The 11,491-nt window shown below is 41.1% G+C and overlaps 1 protein-coding gene and 1 long non-coding RNA gene across 2 annotated transcripts; both read right to left on the bottom strand.

Moving 5' to 3' along the window:
* Nucleotides 1-150: 150 nt before the first annotated feature.
* LOC114464920 (cystine/glutamate transporter) lies at nucleotides 151-8,840 on the bottom strand. Its single transcript, XM_028449590.1, has 11 exons — nucleotides 8,520-8,840; nucleotides 6,426-6,552; nucleotides 6,238-6,353; nucleotides 4,051-4,176; nucleotides 3,886-3,985; nucleotides 3,766-3,810; nucleotides 3,547-3,670; nucleotides 3,263-3,463; nucleotides 2,186-2,335; nucleotides 1,930-2,107; nucleotides 151-333 (listed from the first exon to the last, which is right to left on the bottom strand). The coding sequence occupies exons 1-11, from the start codon at nucleotides 8,707-8,709 to the stop codon at nucleotides 269-271; spliced, it is 1,422 nt and encodes a 473-aa protein (XP_028305391.1). The 5' UTR covers nucleotides 8,710-8,840; the 3' UTR covers nucleotides 151-268.
* An 823-nt stretch (nucleotides 8,841-9,663) lies between these two features.
* Nucleotides 9,664-11,348, bottom strand: LOC114466090 (uncharacterized). Its single transcript, XR_003674380.1, has 2 exons — nucleotides 11,149-11,348; nucleotides 9,664-9,937 (listed from the first exon to the last, which is right to left on the bottom strand). It is a non-coding gene; the product is annotated as an uncharacterized LOC114466090 (long non-coding RNA).
* Nucleotides 11,349-11,491: the final 143 nt, after the last annotated feature.

Raw genomic sequence — 11,491 nt, 5'->3', positions numbered from 1 at the left:
TTAATCAGGTGCTTCAGCTCTGTGTGAGATGTTTCCCCATGATCCGTATCCAACGGCAACGGAGCGACAGCAGTGAGTTTTTCAAACAAGTATTCATGTGTCACTTTAAGTTCACTTTAATCTGATCACATGTGAAACAGAAACATGCCTATATTTATATTGGAATAAAGGTTTAAGGATCTAGAAAAGTGTTCTATTCTATTTCAAGTCGTTACTCTTTAAATTCTGTCACAGTGGAACGCGGGACGTCCATGTGTGGGGAGGGGGGTCAGTAGGTCTGGACCTCCTGCTGAGCCACTTCCAGAAGAATCTGCAGCTGTTTGCTACAATAGTCTGTGGATGAGAAGAATCAGGCATGAGTTTAGAGGCTGTTATGGTTTTAAAATCCTAAAGAACAACATTAAAGTCCGTGTAAAGCAAATTCAGCCATTTTCTTCTAAACATTAAATAGGTCATAAATACATTCACGGAGCCATCATTCGGCCCCTAGCCGTAAACAAATCACATCTTCAGACTCAGGGGAATAAAACACGTCTGCTGGTGCCACATTGTCAATTAAATTAGCACTTTTTTTTGCACCGTGATTGTGTGTTTTGCCTCTAGTGGGCGCAGTTCTGACTGCATGTACCATGCACATGTTTGGACTCAGGCAGAGAAGACCTTTCCGCTGACACCTTGTTTGGCCCGATTCAAGCAGTTTTTTTTTTTTTTTCCTTGTCTGCACATGAGTGTACTTTTTTAAACTTGAAATTACCTTATAAAGTATACTTTTATAAACTTAAAATGTTTCAAGTTAGTCAGAAGTATTAAATTAGTATACTTTCTAGTGTGCTATAAGTACATCATATACTTGCTATACTTATACTCAAGCTTACTTAATAAAATGAACTTTCAGTATACTACTTTTTGCTAAGGGTCATCAGAAATTTGACATTAAAATGGGGTCACGACCCCAGAAAGGTTGGGAACCTCTGGCATAGAGTAACTAAACCCTTGGCTGGGCTCGAAATTTAAAAAAATGTGATTATTGGTGGAGCTTCTGGAACATTTAAGACACGCCCAGTCCATTCTATAAAATCTCCAAAGAACAACATATGCTATGCTAACTAACAATACTCACTAAAACTCTATTCACAATTCTCTATCCAACCCACTCGCCACAGACTGCAGAGTCCATAGATGATAGTTTTTATAAAAGGGGCGGAGCCAACATTGTTTTGTGACGTAAAAAACCTCCGTTCGCAGCCAATAGCAAAATTCAATTGTATTATCTTGGTTTCAACCATAGAGGGCAGTCAGTCGTACATTTTTACAACAAAATACCCCAAATGTAAAGAGTAACTAAACCCCAAAACCTGCTGAAAACAAATGTATTAACTAGTGTTTATTGATTGATCCTGGTCCAACTCTCAACGTGTTAGTCAAAGTACTTCAATTTGGCACATTTAGTTGTAAAATGTAATAGTGACTGCCCTTTATGGGTTGAAACCCCGACAACACAATTGAATTTTGCTATTGGCTGAGAACAAGATTCTGTGACATCATTGGACCATCGTGTGTCTCTGTTAGACCCGTACCTCCTATGAAAACTATCACTCTCCATTCTTTGGTGAGTAGTTTGAATTGAGATAATTGAGAATAAATAGCGATAGTGAGTATTAAGTAGCTAGTTAGCGTAGCATGTATTGTTCATTGGAGATTTTATAGTATAAACTGGGCGTGTCTTAACTGCTCCAGGAGCCCTGCCCATAATCAAGGCATTTTTAAGTTTCCCTCCTCGTGGCAGGTCAGCAAAAACCAGGTGGTTAGAGTTGTATCCACTTATTGTATCTAAAACGTAGCCATGCTAGTGATCATTTGCAATTCTTATTGTTTACAAGCATTGTGAGAATAAAAAGTCACAGTAGCTGTTAATGTGTGTCGACGTACGATACACTCGTCTGCATCTTCTGGGAAGTCGATTTTTATGAACGATGACGTAGTACACGGGAACCCCTGTCAGAGTGAGAGCACAGCTGGCGCCGGTGTTCCAGGGGTCCGAGTACAGGGAAAGACCAACGAGGAAGAAGGAGACCACCGTGAAGGTCACTGCGATGACCAAAGGCACCTGATGATCAACCAAAAGCTGTCGGCGAGTTCGACGTTCCGATACTTAATGCGTGAGTGAGTTCAGAGAGGCCCTAACCTTAAAGGGTCTCGGGTGGAGAGGGAAGCGATACCGATGGACGAGCATTCCCGTGGTCGCCAGGGCGATGAAGAACCATCGAGAGAAGGAGGCAAAGTTGATGAGATTGTAGATCTCTCCGTTCATCAACATCAACACCACCAAAGGGTACTGGAAACAAACAATAGATCAATAAGGTGAGTGAACCTTAAACTGAGACTTAGCTGTGATGTACATTCATTTACATAGATGGCAATTTTCCACTGATCCGTAAATTTATTTTAAATGGATCATTTCTGTGAATCGTCTAATTCCATTAATATCCTAGGAGGTGTCGGTGCCGTCATTTTAATGGTGTGATAATCGAAATTTTCATATCAAATCAATCTCATCGTCTATTTCACGAACAACAGTACGCTTTGTTAATGGATCTGCGATTGGATGAATATGAAACTATTTTGACCAATTCATAGTGGCGGGGATAGGCTCTATCGTTTTCAGTGGTAATGTGAGTTTCCAGTGCTGAGTGATGAGTCGCTTGAACATAGTCGTATTTTTTGCTGGCTTCATCTACCCCGCCCATTTAAAAGCCTGTTTCCGACTCAATTTTCAATTTAAAAAAAACATGGCTGATCTTACCATGATTGCGACCACGTACTTGTACAAAATCTAGAAAAAAACAGAAGGCTCGACGGCGTCCATGTTTCTCCAGTGACGTGACGACCACGGAAGTGACGTAGGGAGAAACTCGTTGCCAATTGGCTGTCGCGACACATTCAAAGTCGCTTGAAAAGTTCAAAATTATCAACTTTAAACTTCCAGTGACTCAGATCGTGCGATTGAGTCCCTGGAAGTGCTTGAGTTGCGTCGCTTGAATGAAAGTCGCTTGAGTTTCCACAGTTCCTGGAGTCTCTTTCGGTGTGAACGTACCTTTCAGGGAGAACAACACCGCTCTGAACCCTCTTTCGATTCAAACACAGCCACATTTTAGTCTAAAATTAATTTTGCTGTTGTCGTCTTTGGATTTATTTCTCAATATTCCAGGCAGATGTGGCTGATAACACTTCATACACAGACACATGTGGAATCATGGTTTACCAGAAACAGCACAGCTGGTAAAGGGGTGTGTCTTCGGATGTGAATCATGGAAAAGATGGACGGCCAGTGACCCTCTCTCGCCCCGACAAACAGCATCCTTGGAACCCCGAAGAAGCCGCCGTTAAGTGCACCGAGACAAGACAGAGCGACAAGGAAAGGAATCACCGAAGTGAGTCCTGGAAGAGCTCGATCGGCAAACATCTGCGTGGTCACACACACATCGTATCAGAGCTGCTTTGAAAATGTTTCTTCTCATTTTGAATGTTTCAAAGATAAGTACTGACAACAGCAACGGCATCGGAATGGAGAATCTCCGCAGGCGTCATTATGGTATAGTAGGCAACATTAACAAGCACATAGAAGACTGTGACAGTCACCATAGAACAGATTACTGCCAGTGGGATGTTTCTAGAGAGAGAAGTGAAAAGACAAAACAGGAAATTTAAGGAAGAACTTCCTTGAAATGTGAGCAGTTTAGAACGAAAGTATCTTCAGGAAAAAACCTGTTGGGGTTTATGACCTCCTCTGTGACATAGTTCAGATAGAACCTGAAGGAAAACGGATGGACATGGTTTAGACTGGACTCATTTTGCCATCCAGAAAAAGCCGCTTGGTTTTCTCACCAGCCACCATAAGCATAAAGGCCGTTGTAGAACGCCAACGGCAACCGATCCAGCGTGAGCGCATCCACCTCGAAGCCTCTCTGAAAGTTTTCGGTCCTCCCTGCAAAACAGAATTCAGTAGTTCTTTACAGCCTAATTATGTCTTGAGGAATCCCATCTTCCCACCTTTGGCCAAGGCCATGACTCCAGGGATGATGATGAGGACCAGCGCGAACATCTTAATAAAAGTCAGGGTGACTTGCACGCGAGAGGCCATGTTGACGCTCAGGGAGTTGACAACCACGACAAGCGCTGCAGAAATACAAAGGAAGTGAATGAAATTTCAATACAGTGATAAAAGAACACAACTAGACAAGTGAAATCACTCACCCACTACAAATTTAATGAGAACCAAGGGAGATTCCTAGGGTCTAACCCCCTGTTATGGCTCCAGGCCCACTGCAGAGATGCTGGCTGGTACATGGGTTTGGCCCTTACCATACCTCCTCATTTTGTACAAGGTGGCATTCCCTGGTTCATTTTGCCACTGATTCTCAACACTTTTTCCATGTCCTGCACTATTGCTTTGTGACAATCTTTCGGGCCTACTATGTTGTTGCCGGACCTTGGTTTTGTCATAATTTTGTGGTAGGTAAACCCAAACAATGTTCTCGTATGTTGTCCGGTTCCCTTGATTATTGCACTTACTGAGCCTGGGCATTACAATTTGTGTATAGATCCTGGACAAGCCCCCAATCCAGTGATAGAAAGGTTTGAAGAGAGAACAGTAAAACCACAAGCCTTATTAGAAACGTGGGAGATTCACAGAGTGTAAAGAAGGCTCCCCCATTATATAATGCTCTGTTATTCTCTCACAAGTCAGAGTTTCCTGATTTGCCAGAAGAGCTGCGTGTACACTGCTAATCCTGAATGCCTTAAAGAGGGTCTCATCCGATTCTGTTCTCTTGCTCCCTGGCTTAGTTAAGTTTTGTGTTGCCGTGTCCTAAAGGCCTCTGTTTGCTATAATTTTCCAGAAATTGAACAAGCATGACTTACTCACACTTTGTCCAGTTACCTTTCAATATATCAGTTGCTAAACCAAGCCATATCAGTTTTCAAGAGGTCACTGGTTTTGATACTGGACAAGCCCCCAATACAATGATAAAATTCCAACATGGGGTAAATCCCCTTACTTACTCGGATGGAGGTTGTCAAGCTTCATGAAAACTGTAGGAGCTTTACAGCGAGTATATGGTTCTACCACATAACGCCCTCTTGCAACTGTAATGGTGGATTTAGAGTGTTACCTTCAATGGTGTTCTCCGCTGCACTGTGAAATCGATGAACCAGACATGAGTTGATGAATTAATAAAAATGGATTTATTCTACAACTGAAATAAAAGAATACAATTGTTTGAGAAGAATGATTGGCCCCCCGTCCCAAGCAAGATCATGTACTGAAAGGAAAAGAGAGCGACCACCAGCTTCGGAGTTCACAGCAAGAGAGAGAGAAAGACCCTGAAGCAATGATATTCCTGCAGTCTCCCCCTCCCCTTCCCCCCTCCACCAAAAGGAACTGTTTGTATTAAAACAAAAGGGGCAAAAGGAGATACAGGCCATCCCCCCCACGGAAGAGACATCTGTTCACACTATGACGACGGAGGCTCTGTCTTTGGTGTGTGGATGTGTGTGTGTGTGTAAATGGACTTGGAATGGTAAATGGACTTGATTTATATAGCGCTTTATCACCACACTGAAACAGTCTCAAAGCGCTTTACATATCAGCTCATTCACCCAATCACTCTCACATTCACACACCAATGGGACAGGACTGCCATGCAAGGCGCTAGTCGACCACTGGGAGCAACTTAGGGTTCAGTGTCTTGCCCAAGGACACTTCGACACATAGTCAGGTACTGGGATCGAACCGCCAACTTCTCGATCAGAAGACGACCCACTACCACCTGAGCCACGGTCGCCCTAGTGTGTGTGTGTGTGTGTGTGTGTGTGTGTGTGTGTGTGTGTGTGTGTGTGTGTGTGTGTGTGTGTGTGTGTGTGTGTGTGTGTGTGTGTGTGTGTGTGTGTGTGTGTGTGTGTGTGTGTGTGTGTGTGTGTGTGTGTCTTTGGTGTGTGTTTTGAGTCTTTTGATATGTATAAGATAAGATGTGTGAAGGAGAATGGCTACCCCCAAGAAGAAGAGAAAAAAGGCACAGAGTTACATTATTAGATAATTTGCTGCCACACGAACCCTCTGTGAAGATTGTGGTTTAGGACTACGTATTTATGTTTCCAGGTTCAACATTCTAAGAGGTTCTACCCCTGCATCAATCCAGTGATAGAAAGGTACAAGGTAACAGCAGTAAATCCACTTACTCACTCCGAGGATGCTGACGAGCCTTATGAGAACCGTAGGAGCTTCACAGGGTGTGAAAAAGGGCTCCACCACATAACGTCCGAATGCTAAGGCCACGTAGGACGCTACAGCGGGTCTGAGAGGGAAACATGTTTACATTTACTTCAGGTTTAGCCCAGAACATGTTAGAAATGTAAATTGTTCTGACCGGATGAAAACAAACTCAGCCCAGATTCGGAGGAAGGCAGGCAGTGGCCCCAGCGTCTCCAGGAGGTAAGTGTAGTGACCTCCCGACTTTGTAAAACTTGTTCCCAACTCGGCGTAACACAATGAGCCTAAAGGAAGGTGGGGGTAAAAGCCATGTTTGAATGAGATCATTCTTCATTATCATCTGACGATTAAAAACATGACAAAACTGATGACAATAGCCAGCTGGACAATCTGGATTACAACCGTCCTCAAGGCCAACCAATACAGTACATGATGGTAACCCACATTTAAACTCTCAGGTCTGAACATTTATCCTTGTTTTTTTTTAAAACACTGAAAATAAAGAACTTGTGAAGAACATTACTTTGTTTACAAGAGTAATGTGGTACATTCTTAGTTTAAATCAGGGATGACAAACTCATTTTATTGCAGGGGCCAAATACAGAAAAATTTGATCTGAATTGGACCGCAGAGGCCCCTGCGGGTCGATTTAGTGTCCGTTAGGTCCTTTAGTGATGCCCGTTTTTCACCTGCTGTGCGGAATTCCCTAAGATTGCAGCAATGATTAGTGCACATGCAGAACTGGTGCAGACCTCCCTTATTTAAATGGGCTTTTTGTACGTGTTGTGTTGAACATGGAGGGTGAACATTAGTGCCCGGAAGCAAAAATTAAAATGTGAAGCAGCAGACTTAGAGGTGTTAGTAGAGGAAACAAATAAAATAATGGATGAATTACAGCAGATAGATAGATAGATATTCTTTATTCATCTCGCAGTAGGGAAATGTGCATGGATGTGACAGATGGGTGCATGAGAGCGGTTGAGCGTGCGCGTGTGTAAGACAGTGACCCGCGGAGGAGAGATGGATGCACATCCTGCTTTTTTTCTCTCTCTCTCTCAGATACACACACAACTGGAGCCTTTTTTAAATCTCTGCTGTGTTTTCTATCCACATTTACTGTAGCAATGATCTCTGCGTGTGTGTTTGCATCTGATTGTCAGTTGTACTATTTTCTGGTACTAAAACTATCACCGCAAACAGCTCCAGATTTCATGAATCGCATTGCTCCCCCTGCATGAATTTATTTGCATTTCCTCCTCCCTTATTTTTGCGCATTAGAAGGAAATGCGCTAAATGTATTGAGGGCGCATTGGGAAGCACAGCGGTGGCACACTCCTGATTCCTTGGCCTTTGTACTCCTTACCAGAGCGTGGAGTGACGTTTGTACATGTTTTAATACCCCTTAACCTTTCGTGAATCCGCCCCATAGTGTAGGCCTCATAGATCAATAAATCACAGATAATTTGCATGAAAAGGAATGTAACTTACCTCTCGAAAGCTTGTTTCGATATCCACTGTAAAGACTCCGTTTGTTGACATTTTCAGAAAAGTTTATACATTGCATTGTTAGATTTGGAGTCCCGTAGACAGAAATGAAAACTAAACTATAATTCCATCACTTGAGACGAAATCCAATCAGAACATGTGATTATGTGGTCTCACGCATTGATCACATCAAAAACCTAAACTCTTATGCTTTATATTTTAATCAACTATATCTGTATATAAGATTTAGTCGACTAATATCTTAATAATCTTAAAGACTAAAACTAGACTATAACTGAAATAGTCCTGATGACTAACTTTGACTAAACCTAAGTTGCGTTTTAGTCAAAACACTACAACTAAAACTAAATCAAAGTTAACACTGCATGGGACAACATAATGAAAAATATATATAAATAATAAGAATCTATCACATTCAATGCTTTCCTGTTCTCAGTGATAAGTAATTACACAACTCTCTCCTGGTCAGTTCTAAGCAGGCTAGATACGATCAAGCACGGATAGCATTCACCATGGTCTCTGCCTGAGGAGGCTCTGCTATGTCATGACTACCGCCATCAGCTACATACATAACACTGAGAGCACTGAGCAGCAGCAGCTGATTCACTAAGGCACACACTGAAAGTTTTCCCAGACCGTTTTGTGTCTACATCTGACCAGCAACCCTAAAGATTGACTCCTACTCATTCACCCCCCAAACCGCCACAACACTTTGTGAATCTTTGATGAATTTGTTGGTTCTTACCAAAGAGTGAGAGCACGCCACAGAGCGCCCACACCAACAGGGACAGCCCCACACTGCCACTGTTCATCAAGACCCCCTTGGGGGCAATGAAGATCCCACTGCCCACCACTGTCCCGATGATGAAGGACACGGCTGGCAGCAGCCCAATCTTCCTCTTGAGGTGCACCGCCTGCTCATCTGCCTTCTTCATGTCTCTCAGGTTCTTTTCTGGAAAGGGAACAACTCTACACAAACATGCCCCCTCCCCCTGCCTACTTTCCTCTTTTCCACCAAGAGCACGAGCTTTTCGCTTGGAGCTAGAGCTACTCCTGATAGTCCTGTTCAGCTGAAGAACCGGTTTGGTTTCCACCACAGCAGTGGCAAGTTGGAGCCACATCCTTACGTCACTGATTACGTAACAGTTTACCCATGAACGCTTGTCCCATAATGAAGCCCATGTTTTGACTGTTGACATCGTATGAATATGATCTTATTCTATGTAAAGATTCAGCTGAACAACTTTAACCATCTTCATCGGAGTCACAGGAATCGGCGACATTTGTGAACACAGGTAATTATCAAAGACGTTTTATTTCTAAACAATGACCGTGTCAAGTTGATTTTGATTTGTTTATCATTATAGATGCTCTTAATGCTGACTGTGCACGTCTGTGATCGCACTGCTGAGACTCAATAAGACCAGAATCAGAACAAGTTTGTGTCAAACTAACGGGTCCTGATGTCGTTCATTCATCTGTTTGGACAGAGAACCTACTGTGTGACTGAAGAGATGCTGTATTTAAATGTTTGTGTCCTCCTCATGTTGTTTACTTGTGTTATTAATGATCAGCAACACCTTATTGATCCATATTTGTTTTATAACTATTGCTGCTGTTTGATTTGTTTCAATAAATTTTGATCTGAGGAAATCTGCACTGCATTGTATTTAAATGTCCTACTTAATAGGTGAGTGTTGCATGAACTAAATATATATATCTATAAATGTATCAAAATAAAAAAAACAAACCTAATAGTGTGTGTTACAGCAGGTTATGTTTCTATCTGACAAAAAGTGGATGTAAAGAGTAATTAAATTATCTGAATGAAAATAAAATACACTTGTGTGTGTTTACAAGTAGGCAACAAACAACGAACAAAGTCCTTGTAGAATACAAAATAAGTAACTTTATTTACACAAAGTAAAAATAGACATATAAACCAACTCAATATATATTGACATTGACTGTGGGTTTTCTATTAGAAAGGACCAAAGTCTGCCTCTATCTGCTCCAGAACCAACACCAGTCCAACCAGTGCTGAGGAGTTCATCATGAGCTGGAGGTTATGGACCATGGACGTAGTCCTGGTCCTGGTCCATGAACCGTGTCCCTGACTGCTCCATGGAAGAACATCTGCATTAACATCTTCCTCCTTTTTTCCTGCATAGAAGCATTAAAAATATTTGAATGTATTATTTATTTCAGCAGTCTCTACAATAAGAAAATACAAAAACAAACAATTGTGTAATCCTGTAGGTTGAAGCAAAGCTTATACAAACCTACTCTATCACAATAAAACTAAACAAGGTTCTAGATAATCACACACAAAAAAATTAGCTTATATTCCTATTTTAACAATATATAATCTACACAAGTTTTATATACAGTTTATACATTCACATCAAACACACATGAATGTATATATGACATGTTCTTGGTAAAATTGTTACTCTTTGTTATATTTACTAACAATATATGATTTAAAAAAGCTTTTTAAACTGGTTTATGTTGTTTTATTTCATCACTTACACAGTTCCATAATTTAACCCCTGATATTGTTATATTCATCCATTTGACTGTTGTTCTAGTATTTTTCATCTTGAAATGTAGTTCTTTTAAATTATTTTCCCCTTTTCTCTGAAGAAAAACTTTTCTGCAACACTTTTGGAAGTAAACCTTTACTTTATAAATCATTTGGACAGATTTGAGTTTGATGAGATCTGGTGTTTTTAACAATAATCCATGTGTGTGTTCTCTGTATCCTGTGTTAGTTATCAGTCTGATGGATCTTTTATTACATTATGAATAACGGTTGGATGTTCGTCATGTATGTATTTCCCCAAACTTCTAGACAGTAAATCAAATATGTTAAAACAAGTGTATAATAAATAGTGTACAATGCTTTTTAATTAAGTGTGAGCCTTGTTTTGTCCAGGAATAGAAAATATTAGTTCTTAATAATAATTTCATTTATTCATAAACAAGTATAAATTCAAGTGAATGGTGTATAATGATATTTCAGGATGGACCAACAGATTATATTGATCATGTTTGCATAGAATGAATGAATCTAACTGGATTTGTTCTGAGATGAAGACGAGCTGAGCTACAGATGAACCTTTAAATCTAACTCAGAAACGTTGTTACCACATAGTTCATTAATATTATTACATAATCATTGTGTAACAATAAGATCAGTTCTGAATACAGATCAATGAACTATTACTGCTGCTTATTAAAGTATTGTTATGGTTTCCTAGCTAACCAGTGGCTAACTGGCTAGCCTGCACCACGATAGACGAAACCTTCATAATATTGATGAGGGAATATTGTAGCAAGTTATTATTGGTAGTAGTTTAAATCAAACTTACAGTTCTTTCTCCAGGAGGAGCTCCTCCATGGCTGAACCTCTTCAGACACCCACAGAACCAGGAAACAATGTTCTCCTCCTCTGACCACTGCTCTGTCTTCTTTCACTCACTTTAGACTCACTTTTAAATAGTTTTTTTTTTTTTTTTGCGCTAACGTGACCGGCCGCTCGTTAGCTTAAAAAAAAATGGCTGCTTTTCGTTTTTGGAGGACCGTCGATAACCCCGCCTACCACCCGCCCACTTCAGAGCTGAGCTGGAGCCCAGAAGCTAATGTGGAGCCAGCGTAGCTCTGGTTTTTGGCTCCGAGAGCTGGAGCTATGGAAACAGAAAGGCCCGGAGCCAA

Source organism: Gouania willdenowi, chromosome 6 (assembly GCF_900634775.1).
Source record: "Gouania willdenowi chromosome 6, fGouWil2.1, whole genome shotgun sequence".
NCBI lineage: Eukaryota > Metazoa > Chordata > Actinopteri > Blenniiformes > Gobiesocidae > Gouania > Gouania willdenowi.
Note: the sequence above shows the minus strand (reverse complement) of the source record. Positions and strands in the feature narration are given on the sequence as shown.